General features: G+C 54.2%; 1 protein-coding gene across 8 annotated transcripts; it reads right to left on the bottom strand.

Annotated features, from left to right (window-relative positions):
* Positions 1-727: 727 nt before the first annotated feature.
* Positions 728-7,507, bottom strand: LOC143838718 (C-type lectin lectoxin-Thr1-like). Of its 8 annotated transcripts, none has more exons than XM_077340497.1 (6): positions 7,299-7,507; positions 6,114-6,192; positions 4,233-4,321; positions 3,190-3,324; positions 2,988-3,102; positions 728-1,816 (listed from the first exon to the last, which is right to left on the bottom strand). In XM_077340497.1, the coding sequence occupies exons 2-6, from the start codon at positions 6,169-6,171 to the stop codon at positions 1,746-1,748; spliced, it is 468 nt and encodes a 155-aa protein (XP_077196612.1). In that variant the 5' UTR covers positions 6,172-6,192; positions 7,299-7,507; the 3' UTR covers positions 728-1,745. The 8 variants fall into 8 exon arrangements, with proteins under 8 accessions (XP_077196612.1, XP_077196611.1, XP_077196608.1 ...); XM_077340496.1 differs by having other exon boundaries at positions 7,108-7,506; XM_077340493.1 differs by having other exon boundaries at positions 4,233-4,348; positions 7,299-7,502.
* Positions 7,508-18,024: the final 10,517 nt, after the last annotated feature.

Genomic DNA, 18,024 nt, shown 5'->3' with positions numbered 1-18,024 from the left:
GGCACTGTGCCCCTCTTGGTGGCTCCTTCTGGGACTCTCTGTTCTATCAGCTAAATTTAGCAGTTCTCTTGGATAATTGATCACACTCCTTAGCCCAAGATACCTTTCAATCGGCAAATTCATTCAAAGGCATCCTGACAGGCCCTGTTCGCAGCATGAAAGATTCCATAGAATTCTTTCAGGGCTCTGAGCCCATTTTTAAAAACAGGAGTCTGATGGCCCCTTGTAGAAGGAAAAGGTGAAAAGTTCCCAGAGATTTGTAGAGTGGAACTTGGGGAGTGCGGAGAGACCATAGTGGAGTATCATGATGCAGAAGGAGAAGAGCTGGTTTTCTATACTCTGCTTTTCACTACCTGAAGGAGCTTTCAAAAGCAGCTTTCAAACATCTTTCTCTTCCTCACCCCACAATAGACACCCTGTAAGGTAGCTGAGGCTGAGAGAGCTCTAAGAGAACTGTGACTCGCTCAAGGTCACCCGGCTCACTGCATGTGAAAAAGGAGTAGGGAATCGTACCCATCCATCTCTCTCTAAGCACTGCACAGCGTTGGCTCTAAATGCCATACAATCCATCTTTCAGAACAGTCATTTTCTGCAGGGATCTCTGTAACGCGGAGACCTGCAGTGGTAATTCTGGAGCTCTCCAACCAGCACCTTGAGACGCGCAGCACTTAGGAAGGATGAAGGTGCATCCTTGGAGAAAAATCAGGCAGAGATGAGTCCAGAGAGCCCTGGGAAGCGAGACAGTTTATTGAAATGCCTTTGCCTTCTCACTGGAAATGAATGTTACTTGCAGGTGGATCACATTAAGTGGCTTTTGCATTTTAGGACAAGGGCTCATAGCACAGAGATTGCCCCCCCCCTTCCAATGCTTTTCCGGGTGCCCAAAGAGCACGGTGTGTATGCCCGCCCCACCAGTGCTTTAGGCACTAGAGGTGCCAACTCCGGGGTGAGAATTTCCTGGAGATATTGGGGGTGGAGTCTAGGGAGGACAAAGACTGAGGGGGGGGGGGCACTTCAGCAAAATATGTCCTCAACTTCAGTAGGGGATGATGCCCTCGAGTCTACCCTCCAAGGGGAAGTGGAGATCCGTGGTCCTTCCAGGTGCTCCCCAGGTGCCACATGGAACTTTGCAACCTTGTTTGGGGATTGAAAAGGGGGCTGGATCAGGATCAAGACCTGGCAACACTTTAAAATCCCTTTCCAATTGCAATGGAGACGATCTCTGTGCACTGAATTTGCTTCTGGGATAAAGGCAGATTGCTAAAAATACTTGGATATATTAGGGGCGGAGCCTGAGGTGGGTGGGGCGTATGGAGGGGAGGGACCTCATCAGGGATATGATGTCATGGACTCGGCCCTCCAGGGGAACTGCTCTCTGTAGCTTGGAGATGATTCTAAAAGTAGGTGATCTCCAGGCCCCACCAGGTAGTTGGGAACCCCAGAGAAAGGGCTTTCTGAGGAAACATCTCTCCCCACCCTTAATATGTTTTTGAAAGATTAAGTGTTGATTGGCAGTTTTCAAGGGGAAAATGCCGGAGAGCTCCTGGGTTTGGCAGCAGTAACATTTCACCCTCCTCCCCATTCCCAGACATTCCCTCCCTGGGAAATGAGTTTCACGCCCCTGCTGTCAAAGGTGGGGGGCTAATCCAGGGGGAGAGACCAGGGGGGGAGACCAGGAGAAGCAGCGGCGTCTCAAACTGTCCGGCCCATTCCTGTCTGTGCTGCATCCCTGTTCCCCGCTCTCCTTAAGTCGCCCGTTGTTCGCAGACATAAGGCTGCTTTCTCCTACAGTTATTATCGTTCAAACGGGTGTAATCTGCAAAGCAATTAAAAACACAAGGCCGGGTCATTTCTTCCAGTTTTACACTTTGACTGTTTCTGCACTAGCGATGTCTTTTGAATTTGCATTTTTAAAGGGCTGGCTTTTTTGTCCGTTTCCGCACCAAAATTTGCTTCTTCGGGCGCAGACCCAAATCGCCGCCCTCCCCCTCCACTTGCCCTGCAGCAAAGGAATCCTTTCAAGCAGGGTCTAAGAGGGTCTCAACCGGGAGGGTAGAAGGCTCCCTAGGCACGTATAGTTGACTGCTCTCTGCCCTCCAGCTGACAGGGCTGAAGACGGAAAAGGAGCTGGCACAAATCATGGCTTGTGTGATGCCTAATGAGGCCCTACTGAGAGACTGAAGGATACAGGCATGGCATGGCCAAGGGGTGTGGCCATACCAGTTCAAGGGGATGGGTTTGATTTGATGGCAAAAACTATGAGAAGATGGCTTCTCCTTCAGTCACCCAGTAAGAACGTAAGAGCATCAGAGAAGCCCTGTTTGGTCAGGCCAGTGGCCCCTCCAGTCCAACACTCTGTGTCACATAAGAACATAAGAGAAGCCATGATGGATCAGGCCACTGGACCCTTCAGTCCAATTCTCTGTGTCACACAGTGGCCAAAAACCAGGTGCCTTCAGGAAGTCCACCAGCAGGGCCAGAACTCCAGGAGCCCTCCCACTGTGGACCCCCAAGCACCAAGAAGACAGAGCATCCCTGCTCCAGACATAAGAACATCAGAGAAGCCATGTTGGGTCAGGCCAGTGGCCCCTCCAGTCCAACACTCTGTGTCACACAGTGGCCAAGAACCAGGTGCCCTCAGGAGTTCCACCAGCAGGGCCAGAACTTCAGAAGCCCTCCCACTGTGGCTCGCCAAGCTCCAAGTATATAGATCTTCACTGCCCAAGACACAGCATTTCCTCTATATCTTGTGCCTTACAGCCACTGGTGAAGCTCTGCCCCATGACTCTCCAATCTCCTCTTGAAGCTGTCTACGCAGGTAGCTGCCACGACTTCCTGCCGCGGTGAATCCCACAGATCAACGTCTCTAGGGATGACGATGCACTTCCTTTTATCGGTTCTAAACCTTCTGCTCATTAAATTCCCGGCGTGCCCGCAGGTTCTCGCACTGCCACGTGCCCCCCTTTTGTGGCTCCCGTGGCTCTTACCTTTCTTGTATAGCAACTCGACACAGTTCTCAAGAAATAAGAAGTTGTTTGGTTCTCCGTCGTCCCAGGGCAGGTAGGTGATGGGGGTGTGGTCCACCCACTGCCACTGTTGATCCTGCCAGGAGAGAGGGAGGCGGTCGGTCTGCACTGGGGACGGGGACTGGGGCGGCTGGGACGAAAAGGCCTTGGGTTCTAAACTTACGTTATAGGGCGACATCATTCCGATCCAGACGTTCTCATATCCTTTGATGAATTTTCGAATGTACTGGGAAAGATGACTCATTTCTTCCGGGAAGTGGATGGAGGCCAGGTGACCCCCCAGGTTACTGCATTCATACTAAACATTGATCAAGAAAAATGCCTATTTTATTTCCCAGGCAGGAGAGCTGGATGCTTCATGAGGGGACGGCGGGAAGGACATGGCTCAAGTCCCTGCCTGAAATGTGTGCGACACACTTTCGGAGTCAATCTGCCAGGCAGGTCCTGTCCTGCAGCGCCCAGCCTAGCCTGTTCCCGTTACATCTCGGAGGTTAAGCAGGGTCTGGCCGGAGGAGTCACTGGATGGGAGACTACCCAGGACGTCCAGGGTGGCCACGGAAAGGCAGAGAATGGCCAGCCACCTCAGTTCCTCTCTTGCCCTAGCCTGGATGATGCAGACAAGCCTGTCCTCATGGAATCCTAGAGTTGGAAGGGACCTCCCGGGTCATCTAGTCCAACCCCCTGCACTATGCAGGACACTCACAACCCTCTCGCTCATCCCCTGTCACCTGCCACCCCCTTGAGCCTTCCCAAAATCAGCCTCTCAGTCAGATGGCTTTCCAGCCTCTGTATAGAAATCTCCAAAGATGGAGAACCCACCACCTCCCGAGGAAGCCTGTTCCACTGAGGAACCACTCTGACTGTCAGGAACTTCTTCCGGAGGTTGAGATGGAATTCCTTTTGAACTAATTTCATTCCATCAACTCTTACTCTTCCTCTTCCTCTTCCTCTTCCAACACTCCAGGAATTCCCCAACTCAATGCTGGCAAACCCATGAGGGTGGGGAAACATGAGGGTGGGGAAACAGCAGGGAGCTCTTGGCCCGTTGTGAGTTTCGGGTTGCCAGCATGAGCTACAATGAGCAACTTGCAGGCCGAGCTCGTTGGCAAGCTGTTCCGCACCACAGCAAATGGAGAGCTCCCTTCCCAACCCCACCACCATGGATCTCGCCCTGCCCTCGGTTTTGTCCTGAGACAGACTTCTCACCTCTGCATCTGACCACATCAGCTTCTTGTTGAAGAGGCCATAGCAGTGACCTTTGTAGAACGTCCAGTCCTTCTGGCAAGATTTGGCTTCTGCATGGAGTTCGGAGAAGACGATCCCTGTTAGAGGCCGGGTTAGAGGGAGACAGCCCTTCGGTCATAAGAACAGAAGGGAAGCCATGTTGGGTCAGGCCAGTGGCCCCTCCAGGCCCACACTCTGGGCCACACAGTGGGCAAAACCCAGGGGCCCTCAGGAGGTCCACCAGCAAGGCCAGAACTCCAGAACCCCCACACAGTTGCCTGCCCCACACATAAGAACAGAAGGGAAGCCCTGTTGGGTCAGGCTAGTGGCCCATCCAAGCCAGCACTCTGTGTCCTGCAGTGGGCAAAACCCAGGGGCCCTCAGGAGGTCCCCCAGAGGGGCCACAATTGCAGAAACCCTCCTACTGTGGCCCCCCAAGCACCAAGACAGAGCATCCCTGTCTCAGAGAGAATGTTCCATCTATAATTTGTGGCTATTAGCCACTAATGGACATCTCCTCCATACATTTATTAAGTCCTCTCTTGAAGCTGACTTTGCTTGTAGCCACCTAAGGATGCCAGCCTCCAGGTGGGGCCTGAGGCTCCCCTGGAATTACAGCTCCTCTCCAGATTACCAAGCTCAGTTCCCCTGGAGAAAAGAGATGCTTTGCAGGGTGGACTCTCTGGCTTTGAACCCCACTGAGGTCCCTGTTCCCCTCAGGCTGTATCCCCAAATCTCTCATGAGTTTCCTAGCTGGGATTTGGCAACCTGCAGCCACGGCCCCTTCCTGCAGCAGGGAATTCCACACATGAATGACGCTTTGGCTGAAGCAGGACTGCCTTGGATCTGTTCTTAGCCTTCTGCTTAGAATCCCCCGGCTGAACCTCCGGCTAGGTCAGAGGGAACTGGCGTCCCAAGAAGGTGGACGCTCCCCTGGGTCTTGGGCTCTTGGGCACAGGCCATGTGGCTGTGATCTGGCAATTTTAGGCCCTGACCTTTCACCAGTAACCGTGGCTGGCATCTTCAGTGGTAAGATGGGCAACACCCATTTTGGCACAGAGAGATTTTCATCTTGCTGCGTCCCCAGGAGTGTGCCTATTTCCAACACCCAGGTGACTCTGGGAACGGAAGCTTTCAACCGTTTGTTGTGTTTTACCAGCTTTGACTGGTTAGCCAGCCGCAACCTTTTCCTGCACAGAAAAGAGCAAGCCGCTGGGGGCATCTAGATCACTGCAATGTTCTCTATGTGGGGCTACCCCTGAGAAGTGTTCACAGGCTTCAATTTATGCCGAATTCTGCAGCCAGGTGTTGACTAAACGGGCTTGTCAAGGCCCTGTTCCTTCCGTCTGGGCCCGTCTACACTGGGTCTACACTGCATTCCCACCCACAATCCAAGATGCTGGTGCTGTCCTTGAAAGCCCTTGTGGCTCAGGACCACCTGAAGGACCACCTGCTCCTTTACGAACCCATCTTGCTGCTGCAGTCATGTCCGAAGGCCCTGCTTCAGAGAGCTGAGGCTGGACTTCTTGGTCTTACCATCAGGTCACAGCTGAATTCAGGTGACTCCTCTTCCTCTCCCCACCTCCTGGTAGGGTTTTCTGGGCAAGAGGCGTCCAGAGGGGGTTTCCTGACCCTGCAGAGTGACCCTGGATTCCTTGCTGGGCCCCCTTCCAAATATTAAGAAGGGCTGATCCTGCTTACCTGAGCCTAGGTATCTCAGCACCTGATTTTCACTAGTAGGATGTCTCTAGAAAACTCTTCACGCCAGGAATGAAAGCCGCAGCCTTCCCCTATCCATCGCCCTGGGGAGCTGACCTTCAGCGAGCCACTCCCTCCCAACCTGAAGGTCACCTCTGCACTCACCTTTCAGGAACAGGCAGACAACAAGGAAGCCATGAAAGGTGAGGCTGAAGGGCACCATTAGTCCCGTTTTTGGTTTCCCCTGGGAAGAGAACACACGTGAGGAGAATGTGACTGAACCAGAGGAGAGAAGAGCAGCCAGGAACACGCAGGATCCCCAGATTTCTCCCTCCCAAACTATTTCCTCTTCCCCTTCCTGGAAAGAACTGTTTCTAATGGTTTTTTTTTGTTGTTGTTTTTTGGGAGGGGGGTTTTCTCCCCCATGCACGTTTTATTCTAGTTCTTCCCCCCCCCTGCTCTCCAGTCTGTTCATGGCCCCACTCTAGATTTATGCATCCACAGACGGGACCGTGTTGAGAATTAGATATGCTGATTAGACACAGGAGCAGCCTGTTTCTTCCCAGTCAGTTACATGTTACAGCCTTACTGGTCTGGCGGTCCTGCAATGGCAGCTGGGTGTGCCATTGGCCCTGGATCTGATATCCTCCTAATTGTGAGATTCATTTCCCTGCCGGCAGCTGAAACAGAACTCTCAGCTAGGAGGACGCTGGATCTCATCCCACAGGGAAGCAGCTCTAGTCTCTACTGGGGTCTCCGATCTTCTTGAGCTTGCAGCCATCTTTGGAAATCTGCCACAATATGCTAAGCTCAGCCACAAAATGGCTGCTCTAGGAGGCGGGGCCAAGCACAAAAGAGCTGCTGCCGCTTACCTTCAGTCACACACTGAAGATCCTTGTGCTGTAGTGGCTGCTGCTGCCAAAGCAACGGTTTTAAAAATCTGCACAGCCAATCAAATCTACAATAGCCAATCAGAAGCCTTGCCGTGCAAAGGCCCCACCTACTTTCAAAAGCACTTGGGCAGGTGCCAGGTAAGGTGTCTGCAGACATGTTGGGGACCCCTGGTCTATGCCCACTCAGCTTTTTCTGCAGCTGGGCATAGGATTCCCTCTTTTCAACGCATTATCATCCTAGATGGTCCCCCACCAATTATTCTTACCTTACCAAGGTCTTCCTATTCTTACCTTACCAAGGTCTTCCTGGAAGGGCAGGGTCCAGAATCACTCAGGATTCTCAGCTGGATCTCACCTGTCTAAGCAATGTAGTCCTGCTACTTGACAAAACTCAGAATAGCGCTCCTTAAAATCTCATCATTTGTATTACCAATGAGTTAATAAATGGAAGGAGGACCTTATAACCAAGGAGCGGTATCTGAGTGGAACAGGCTTCCTTGGGAGGTGGTGGGTTCTCCTTCTCTGGAAGTTTTTAAGCAGAGGCTGGATAGTCATCTGACAGAAAGGCTGATTTTATCTTAGGCAGATGGTGAGTGGGTGGGCAGGAAGGGATGTGCCAGGGCTTGTCTCTTGTGGCCCTTCCTGGCATCCCCAGGGAATTGCTGATTGCTACTGTGGGATGGGAGGTGAATTTCCTCTGGTCAGGCTGGATTTTGGAGATTTTTTTGTGTGGGGGGATAACTTGGGCATGAAATGGGGGTCACCGTGGGTGGACAGGTATCTGTAAATTCCTGCATTGTGCAGGGGGTTGGACTAGATGGCCCTGGAGGTCCCTTCCAACTCTATGGTTCTATGACTGTCACCCTGGCAGGTCTTGTTACTGTCTGAATACCCAAGATATTCACAGCCATCTATTCTGTAAAGTTCACTGAATGGGAGTTTTGTGTCACGAGGAAATTTCTTTCTGTTCCCAATTTAATGAGCTTCAGTTATTCTTGGTGCCTTTGAGCACTATCGTAACATCTTGATTCTAGAACATGGAGAAATGTCCTGGAGAAATGAAATTTCTAAGCAATGATTATCCAGCAGCCCTCACAGTCATGGGCTCTTTGTGGAATGGGATGCGACTGGTTGGATCACCAGTTCGCTTTGGTGGCCCGGCCTTGGCACACGACCAATCAGACCCCACGTAACTTGCCTGAGATTGCAAAGGCAAGGATCTTGGCAGTCATCCAGCTCACAATACTTGGCAGGGCCTTTTGCGCAGAATAATAAAATAACAATTCTAGGTGGCACATTTGGAATCAGAAGAGGAGAAGCATTCTCCTGGGGTGTCCAGATGCAATGAAAGGTTCCTTTCTGTGTTTTTTCACAGTCTTGTAGAGCAGGGGTAGTCAACCTGCCACTTGCTGGCAGGGGCTCATGGGAATTGTAGTCCATGAACATCTGGAGGACCACAGGTTGACTACCCCTGATGTAGAGGAAGGAGTCCTTGTACTTGGCTGGTGTCTTCTCACCACCATGTCACAAACGGAATCTCCTGATGTGCTCCTCTTTACAGCTCCTCAAAGGAATTTAGGGAGAGGCTGTGGCTAAGGGAGAGCCTCTGCTGGCCAAGCAGATCCCAGGTTCAATCCTCAATAGCTCCAGTTAACAGGACCAGGCTGTAGATGGTCTCTGGAGATCCACTGCTAGTCTAAGGGAGCAAAATTAACCTTAATGGGCCAAGGGTCTGATCCAATACCTGGCAGCTTTGTGGGGGTGGGGCTATAGCTCAGTGGTATAGCCTCTACTTGGCAGGCAGAAGGTCCTAGGGTCAATCCTCAGCATCTCCAATTATAAGGATCAGGCAGGAGGGGATGGAGAAGACCTCTGCCTGAGACCCCAGAGAGCCATTGCTGGTCTGATGGACAATATTGACCTTGATAGACCAAGAGTTTGATTCAGTTCATGGGAAGAGGCCATAGCTCAGTGGAAGAGCCTCTGCTTGGCATGCAGAAGGTCCCAGGTTCAATCCTCAGGAGCTCCAGGTAAAAGGACCAGGCAGGAGGGGATGGGAGAGACCATGACCTGAGACCCTGGCTCAGTATCAGAGCCTCTGCTTGACCTGCAGAAGGTCCCAGGTTCAATCCCCGGCAGCTCCAGTGAAAAGGCCCAGGCAGGAGGGGATGGGAAAGACCTTGACCTGAGACCCTGGCTCAGTGGCAGAGCCCCCGCTTGGCATGCAGAAGGTCCCAGTTCAATCCCCGGCATCTCCAGTTAAAAGGACCAGGCAGGAGGGGATGGGAAAGACCTTGACCTGAGACCCTGGCTCAGTGGCAGAGCCCCCGCTTGGCATGCAGAAGGTCCCAATTCAATCCCCGGCAGCTCCAGTGAAAAGGCCCAGGCAGGAGGGGATGGGAAAGACCTTGACCTGAGACCCTGGATCAGTGGCAGAGCCTCTGCTTGGCCTGCAGAAGGCCCCAGGTTCAGTCCCCGGCATCCCCAGTGAAAAGGACCAGGCAGGAGGGGATGGGAAAGACCTTGACCTGAGACCCTGGCTCAGTGGCAGAGCCCCCGCTTGGCATGCAGAAGGTCCCAGTTCAATCCCCGGCAGCTCCAGTGAAAAGGCCCAGGCAGGAGGGGATGGGAAAGACCTTGACCTGAGACCCTGGCTCAGTGGCAGAGCCTCTGCTTGGCCTGCAGAAGGCCCCAGGTTCAGTCCCCGGCATCCCCAGTGAAAAGGACCAGGCAGGAGGGGATGGGAAAGACCTTGACCTGAGACCCTGGCTCAGTGGCAGAGCCTCTGCTTGGCCTGCAGAAGGCCCCAGGTTCAGTCCCCGGCATCCCCAGTGAAAAGGACCAGGCAGGAGGGGATGGGAAAGACCTTGACCTGAGACCCTGGCTCAGTGGCAGAGCCCCCGCTTGGCATGCAGAAGGTCCCAGTTCAATCCCCGGCAGCTCCAGTGAAAAGGCCCAGGCAGGAGGGGATGGGAAAGACCTTGACCTGAGACCTTGGCTCAGTGGCAGAGCCTCTGCTTGGCCTGCAGAAGGCCCCAGGTTCAGTCCCCGGCATCCCCAGTGAAAAGGACCAGGCAGGAGGGGATGGGAAAGACCTTGACCTGAGACCCTGGCTCAGTGGCAGAGCCCCCGCTTGGCATGCAGAAGGTCCCAGTTCAATCCCCGGCAGCTCCAGTGAAAAGACCCAGGCAGGAGGGGATGGAGAAGACCTCTGCCTGAGACCCCAGAGAGCCCTTGCTGGTCTGATGGACAATATTGAACTTGATAGACCAAGAGTTTGATTCAGTTCATGGGAAGAGGCCATAGCTCAGTGGAAGAGCCTCTGCTTGGCATGCAGAAGGTCCCAGGTTCAATCCCCAGGAGCTCCAGGTAAAAGGACCAGGCAGGAGGGGATGGGAGAGACCATGACCTGAGACCCTGGCTCAGTGGCAGAGCCCCCGCTTGGCATGCAGAAGGTCCTAGTTCAATCCCCGGCAGCTCCAGTGAAAAGGCCCAGGCAGGAGGGGATGGGACAGACCTTGACCTGAGACCCTGGCTCAGTGGCAGAGCCCCCGCTTGGCATGCAGAAGGTCCCAGTTCAATCCCCGGCAGCTCCAGTGAAAAGGCCCAGGCAGGAGGGGATGGGAAAGACCTTGACCTGAGACCCTGGCTCAGTGGCAGAGCCCCCGCTTGCCATGCAGAAGGTCCCAGTTCAATCCCCGGCAGCTCCAGTGAAAAGGCCCAGGCAGGAGGGGATGGAGAAGACCTCTGCCTGAGACCCCAGAGAGCCATTGCTGGTCTGATGGACAATATTGACCTTGATAGACCAAGAGTTTGATTCAGTTCATGGGAAGAGGCCATAGCTCAGTGGAAGAGCCTCTGCTTGGCATGCAGAAGGTCCCAGGTTGAATCCCCAGGAGCTCCAGGAAAAAGGACCAGGCAGGAGGGGATGGGAGAGACCATGACCTGAGACCCTGGCTCAGTACCAGAGCCTCTGCTTGACCTGCAGAAGGTCCCAGGTTCAATCCCCGGCAGCTCCAGTGAAAAGGCCCAGGCAGGAGGGGATGGGAAAGACCTTCACCTGAGACCCTGGCTCAGTGGCAGAGCCCCTGCTTGGCATGCAGAAGGTCCCAGTTCAATCCCCGGCAGCTCCAGTGAAAAGACCCAGGCAGGAGGGGATGGAGAAGACCTCTGCCTGAGACCCCAGAGAGCCCTTGCTGGTCTGATGGACAATATTGACCTTGATAGACCAAGAGTTTGATTCAGTTCATGGGAAGAGGCCATAGCTCAGTGGAAGAGCCTCTGCTTGGCATGCAGAAGGTCCCAGGTTCAATCCCCAGGAGCTCCAGGTAAAAGGACCAGGCAGGAGGGGATGGGAGAGACCATGACCTGAGACCCTGGCTCAGTGGCAGAGCCCCCGCTTGGCATGCAGAAGGTCCTAGTTCAATCCCCGGCAGCTCCAGTGAAAAGGCCCAGGCAGGAGGGGATGGGACAGACCTTGACCTGAGACCCTGGCTCAGTGGCAGAGCCCCCGCTTGGCATGCAGAAGGTCCCAGTTCAATCCCCGGCAGCTCCAGTGAAAAGGCCCAGGCAGGAGGGGATGGGAAAGACCTTGACCTGAGACCCTGGCTCAGTGGCAGAGCCCCCGCTTGCCATGCAGAAGGTCCCAGTTCAATCCCCGGCAGCTCCAGTGAAAAGGCCCAGGCAGGAGGGGATGGAGAAGACCTCTGCCTGAGACCCCAGAGAGCCATTGCTGGTCTGATGGACAATATTGACCTTGATAGACCAAGAGTTTGATTCAGTTCATGGGAAGAGGCCATAGCTCAGTGGAAGAGCCTCTGCTTGGCATGCAGAAGGTCCCAGGTTCAATCCCCAGGAGCTCCAGGAAAAAGGACCAGGCAGGAGGGGATGGGAGAGACCATGACCTGAGACCCTGGCTCAGTATCAGAGCCTCTGCTTGACCTGCAGAAGGTCCCAGGTTCAATCCCCGGCAGCTCCAGTGAAAAGGCCCACGCAGGAGGGGATGGGAAAGACAATCACCTGAGACCCTGGCTCAGTGGCAGAGCCCCTGCTTGGCATGCAGAAGGTCCCAGTTCAATCCCCGGCAGCTCCAGTGAAAAGGCCCAGGAAGGAGGGGATGGGAAATACCTTGACCTGAGACCCTGGCTCAGTGGCAGAGCCTCTGCTTGGCCTGCAGAAGGCCCCAGGTTCAGTCCCCGGCATCCCCAGTGAAAAGGACCAGGCAGGAGGGGATGGGAAAGACCTTGACCTGAGACCCTGGCTCAGTGGCAGAGCCCCCGCTTGGCATGCAGAAGGTCCCAGTTCAATCCCCGGCAGCTCCAGTGAAAAGGCCCAGGCAGGAGGGGATGGGAAAGACCTTGACCTGAGACCTTGGCTCAGTGGCAGAGCCTCTGCTTGGCCTGCAGAAGGCCCCAGGTTCAGTCCCCGGCATCCCCAGTGAAAAGGACCAGGCAGGAGGGGATGGGAAAGACCTTGACCTGAGACCCTGGCTCAGTGGCAGAGCCCCCGCTTGGCATGCAGAAGGTCCCAGTTCAATCCCCGGCAGCTCCAGTGAAAAGGCCCAGGCAGGAGGGGATGGAGAAGACCTCTGCCTGAGACCCCAGAGAGCCATTGCTGGTCTGATGGACAATATTGACCTTGATAGACCAAGAGTTTGATTCAGTTCATGGGAAGAGGCCATAGCTCAGTGGAAGAGCCTCTGCTTGGCATGCAGAAGGTCCCAGGTTCAATCCCCAGGAGCTCCAGGTAAAAGGACCAGGCAGGAGGGGATGGGAGAGACCATGATCTGAGACCCTGGCTCAGTGGCAGAGCCCCCGCTTGGCATGCAGAAGGTCCCAGTTCAATCCCCGGCAGCTCCAGTGAAAAGGCCCAGGCAGGAGGGGATGGGAAAGACCTTGACCTGAGACCCTGGCTCAGTGGCAGAGCCTCTGCTTGGCCTGCAGAAGGCCCCAGGTTCAGTCCCCGGCATCCCCAGTGAAAAGGACCAGGCAGGAGGGGATGGGAAAGAGCTTGACCTGAGACCCTGGCTCAGTGGCAGAGCCCCCGCTTGGCATGCAGAAGGTCCCAGTTCAATCCCCGGCAGCTCCAGTGAAAAGGCCCAGGCAGGAGGGGATGGAGAAGACCTCTGCCTGAGACCCCAGAGATCCATTGCTGGTCTGATGGACAATATTGACCTTGATAGACCAAGAGTTTGATTCAGTTCATGGGAAGAGGCCATAGCTCAGTGGAAGAGCCTCTGCTTGGCATGCAGAAGGTCCCAGGTTCAATCCCCAGGAGCTCCAGGTAAAAGGACCAGGCAGGAGGGGATGGGAGAGACCATGACCTGAGACCCTGGCTCAGTATCAGAGCCTCTGCTTGACCTGCAGAAGGTCCCAGGTTCAATCCCCGGCAGCTCCAGTGAAAAGGCCCACGCAGGAGGGGATGGGAAAGACCTTCACCTGAGACCCTGGCTCAGTGGCAGAGCCCCTGCTTGGCATGCAGAAGGTCCCAGTTCAATCCCCGGCAGCTCCAGTGAAAAGGCCCAGGCAGGAGGGGATGGGAAAGACCTTGACCTGAGACCCTGGCTCAGTGGCAGAGCCTCTGCTTGTCCTGCAGAAAGCCCCAGGTTCAGTCCCCGGCATCCCCAGTGAAAAGGACCAGGCAGGAGGGGATGGGAAAGACCTTGACCTGAGACCCTGGCTCAGTAGCAGAGCCCCCGCTTGGCATGCAGAAGGTCCCAGTTCAATCCCCGGCAGCTCCAGTGAAAAGGCCCAGGCAGGAGGGGATGGGAAAGACCTTGACCTGAGACCCTGGCTCAGTGGCAGAGCCTCTGCTTGGCCTGCAGAAGGCCCCAGGTTCAGTCCCCGGCATCCCCAGTGAAAAGGACCAGGCAGGAGGGGATGGGAAAGAGCTTGACCTGAGACCCTGGCTCAGTGGCAGAGCCCCCGCTTGGCATGCAGAAGGTCCCAGTTCAATCCCCGGCAGCTCCAGTGAAAAGGCCCAGGCAGGAGGGGATGGAGAAGACCTCTGCCTGAGACCCCAGAGAGCCCTTGCTGGTCTGATGGACAATATTGACCTTGATAGACCAAGAGTTTGATTCAGTTCATGGGAAGAGGCCATAGCTCAGTGGAAGAGCCTCTGCTTGGCATGCAGAAGGTCCCAGGTTCAATCCCCAGGAGCTCCAGTGAAAAGGCCCAGGCAGGAGGGGATGGGAAAGACCTTGACCTGAGACCCTGGCTCAGTGGCAGAGCCTCTGCTTGGCCTGCAGAAGGTCCCAGGTTCAATCCCCGGCAGCTCCAGTGAAAAGGCCCAGGCAGGAGGGGATGGGAAAGACCTTCACCTGAGACCCTGGCTCAGTGGCAGAGCCCCTGCTTGGCATGCAGAAGGTCCCAGTTCAATCCCCGGCAGCTCCAGTGAAAAGGCCCAGGCAGGAGGGGATGGGGAAGGTCCCAGTTCAATCCCCGGCAGCTCCAGTGAAAAGGCCCAGGCAGGAGGGGATGGGAGAGACCATGACCTGAGACCCTGGCTCAGTGGCAGAGCCCCCGCTTGGCATGCAGAAGGTCCTAGTTCAATCCCCGGCAGCTCCAGTGAAAAGGCCCAGGCAGGAGGGGGTGGGAAAGACCTTGACCTGAGACCCAGGCTCAGTGGCAGAGCCCCCGCTTGACATGCAGAAGGTCCCAGTTCAATCCCCGGCAGCTCCAGTGAAAAGGCCCAAAGACCTTGACCTGAGACCCTGGCTCAGTGGCAGAGCCCCCGCTTGGCATGCAGAAGGTCCCAGTTCAATCCCCGGCAGCTCCAGTGAAAAGGCCCAGGCAGGAGGGGATGGAGAAGACCTCTGCCTGAGACCCCAGAGAGCCATTACTGGTCTGATGGACAATATTGACCTTGATAGACCAAGAGTTTGATTCAGTTCATGGGAAGAGGCCATAGCTCAGTGGAAGAGCCTCTGCTTGGCATGCAGAAGGTCCCAGGTTCAATCCCCAGGAGCTCCAGGTAAAAGGACCAGGCAGGAGGGGATGGGAGAGACCATGACCTGAGACCCTGGCTCAGTATCAGAGCCTCTGCTTGACCTGCAGAAGGTCCCAGGTTCAATCCCCGGCAGCTCCAGTGAAAAGGCCCAGGCAGGAGGGGATGGGAAAGACCTTCACCTGAGACCCTGGCTCAGTGGCAGAGCCCCTGCTTGGCATGCAGAAGGTCCCAGTTCAATCCCCGGCAGCTCCAGTGAAAAGGCCCAGGCAGGAGGGGATGGGGAAGACCTTGACCTGAGACCCTGGCTCAGTGGCAGAGCCCCTGCTTGGCATGCAGAAGGTCCCAGTTCAATCCCTGGCAGCTCCAGTGAAAAGGCCCAGGCAGGAGGGGATGGGAAAGACCTTGACCTGAGACCCTGGCTCAGTGGCAGAGCCCCCGCTTGGCATGCAGAAGGTCCCAGTTCAATCCCCGGCAGCTACAGTGAAAAGGCCCAGGCAGGAGGGGATGGGAAAGACCTTGACCTGAGACCCTGGCTCAGTGGCAGAGCCCCCGCTTGGCATGCAGAAGGTCTCAGTTCAATCCCCGGCAGCTCCAGTGAAAAGGCCCAGGCAGGAGGGGATGGGAAAGACCTTGACCTGAGACCCTGGCTCAGTGGCAGAGCCCCCGCTTGGCATGCAGAAGGTCCCAGTTCAATCCCCGGCAGCTCCAGTGAAAAGGCCCAGGCAGGAGGGGATGGGAAAGACCTTGACCTGAGACCCTGGCTCAGTGGCAGAGCCCCCGCTTGGCGTGCAGAAGGTCCCAGTTCAATCCCCGGCAGCTCCAGTGAAAAGGCCCAGGCAGGAGGGGATGGGAAAGACCTTGACCTGAGACCCTGGCTCAGTGGCAGAGCCCCCGCTTGGCATGCAGAAGGTCCCAGTTCAATCCCCGGCAGCTCCAGTGAAAAGGCCCAGGCAGGAGGGGATGGGAAAGACCTTGACCTGAGACCCTGGCTCAGTGGCAGAGCCCCCGCTTGGCATGCAGAAGGTCCCAGTTCAATCCCCGGCAGCTCCAGTGAAAAGGCCCAGGCAGGAGGGGATGGGAAAGACCTTGACCTGAGACCCTGGCTCAGTGGCAGAGCATCTGCTTGGCCGGCAGAAGGTCCCCGGTTCAATCCCCGGCATCTCCAGTGAAAAGGACCAGGCAGGAGGGGATGGGAAAGGCCTTGACCTGAGAGCCTGGAGAGCCATTGCCAGTAGGCACTATTCACCTTGATGGACGGAGCTTATGATTCATTAGAAGGCGGCTTTTGGTGTAAAACCGTCTTGTCCCCTGTTCACCCTTTCCACCTGGATGCAGGACCTCATTCCAAGGATCTAGAACTTAACTACATTCCATTCCATCTGACATCGTTGCAGAACAGCCTGCATAGCCTCCCCAAGAACGCTGTACAGCTACCGACAATCACAATAGACCGGCTGTCTTCTTGCATTCGGGATCAGCCCCAGAACGTTCCCAATGGTGCAAAGAAGGCTGGCTAGATTGCTAGTCCAGAAAGTGAGAAAAAACTCCGGCCAACTGGACATGAGCTATGAAAGAGCTGAAAGAATGAGAGGAACTTTATAGTAGAAATAACTGAAGAAGAAAGAAATTGAAAACGGGAAATAGAATTAAATAATTTACCCAGAACTCATTTTGGTGGCTATAGTTCGGTTCATACTTTAAATTATTTGAAAGAATCAACATTTCCCTATATGGGAATCTCAAGTTATAAACATCTAAATGAACATCATATAAATTAAAATAGGAAGAATTAAGAGCAGCCAATTGGCTAGAGTTTTTTCTTTTTTTTCCAGAACTTTCCCAAGGCATGGCTTTGAGATGCTGTTGCTGTTGATGATGATGATATTGAGCCAGCTGGCTCGAGGCGATTTATAAAAGTAAAATAAAAACTCCCAATTCCACTGCAACCCATCCCACCCTAGCCAACTCCCCTTCTGTCGTCAGTGGGCTGCGGGGCCCCATAGGAGACCCCATAGGAGACTTGGAGACCCAACAGTGTTGGAAGAATAAGGGAACTGAATGCTCAGATAAAATGTTATTTTTAAACTTATTCAACCTGGGAGTGTGGGAGTGGGTGTTTGCGCTTAAAATGTTCTGTACTCAACAAGTTGCTCTTTAGTTGCAGTAGTGGGTGGCGGGCACCAAAATTATTCATTATGGGATGAAAGGATGGAGCCGGTAAAAATGACCACACACTTTAAAAACATAGATTTTGGCCAAGACATAGATTTTAGCGGAGGGGGAGTTCTTCTTTCCTGTAAAATGTTGTCTGCGTCTCAAAAGTATGCTTGGTTTCCTTGAACTCTGAGCCCCCAAGTACCAGAAGGAATGCTGTGTCCTGAACAAGAACTAAAGTCGGAATAGTCTGATTTTCTGGTAGCAAAACAGGATTGTGATTGGCCCAAGGTCACCCGGCTGGCAGCATGTGGAGGAGCGGGAAATCCAAGCTGGCTCGCCAGATTAGAGGCTTCCACTCTTAACCACTGAACCAAGCTGGTTCCAAGCCATGGCACTACTCATTATGCATGGGCAGTTCAGCTCAGATAAACCTAAAAGTATTCAAATAAATGCTGACTGAAGTATTTGTTTGGGCTTATCATCCCCTGAGTTTAAACCAGCTGAATCAGAGAAGCTTGATTTGGCTGATTGAGCTGGTTGAGTGCCTGCCAAACAGCTGATCCTGAAAATCAGCTGTTTGGCTGGCCCTTTAAATGCCTCCCCCAGGTCATTTTCAGGCTACAGAAAGCCATTTCTCCATAGATTGGGGTGTGAGATCACGCCAAATAGCTGATCCTTAGGTTCAGCTGTTTGGCACACCTTTTAAATGCCTCTCCCAGACCCTTCCCAGGTTGCAGAGACTCTGCGTACTGAGAGGAGTTGGCAAGGAGACATTTAAAGACTGTCAAACAGCTGATTCTCATGACCACGAGCTTAAAATGCTTCCAGAGCTACCAAACAGCTGATCCCCAGAGATCAGCAGTTTGACAGCCGTTTCATCTGAATCAGCTCAAGTTTCCTGAACTGGCCAAACACAAATCGATATACCGAAGCAGTGATTCAGTGGATTTGAGTTGTATTCGATCAAGAATCCTCAAATCCAAAAAGTACCAATTTTCTCCCTATGGCTCACTTCTTCAAGGTCCAGGAGCTCCTAAAAGAGGGAGGAGTGAGGAGTGAGTTTTTGTCCCTGCTCCCTT

The sequence above is a fragment of the Paroedura picta genome, chromosome 5 (assembly GCF_049243985.1).
Source record: "Paroedura picta isolate Pp20150507F chromosome 5, Ppicta_v3.0, whole genome shotgun sequence".
Taxonomy (NCBI): Eukaryota; Metazoa; Chordata; class Lepidosauria; order Squamata; family Gekkonidae; genus Paroedura; species Paroedura picta.
The sequence above is the reverse complement of the archived record's forward strand: the minus strand, read 5'-3'. Positions and strand labels throughout refer to the sequence as shown.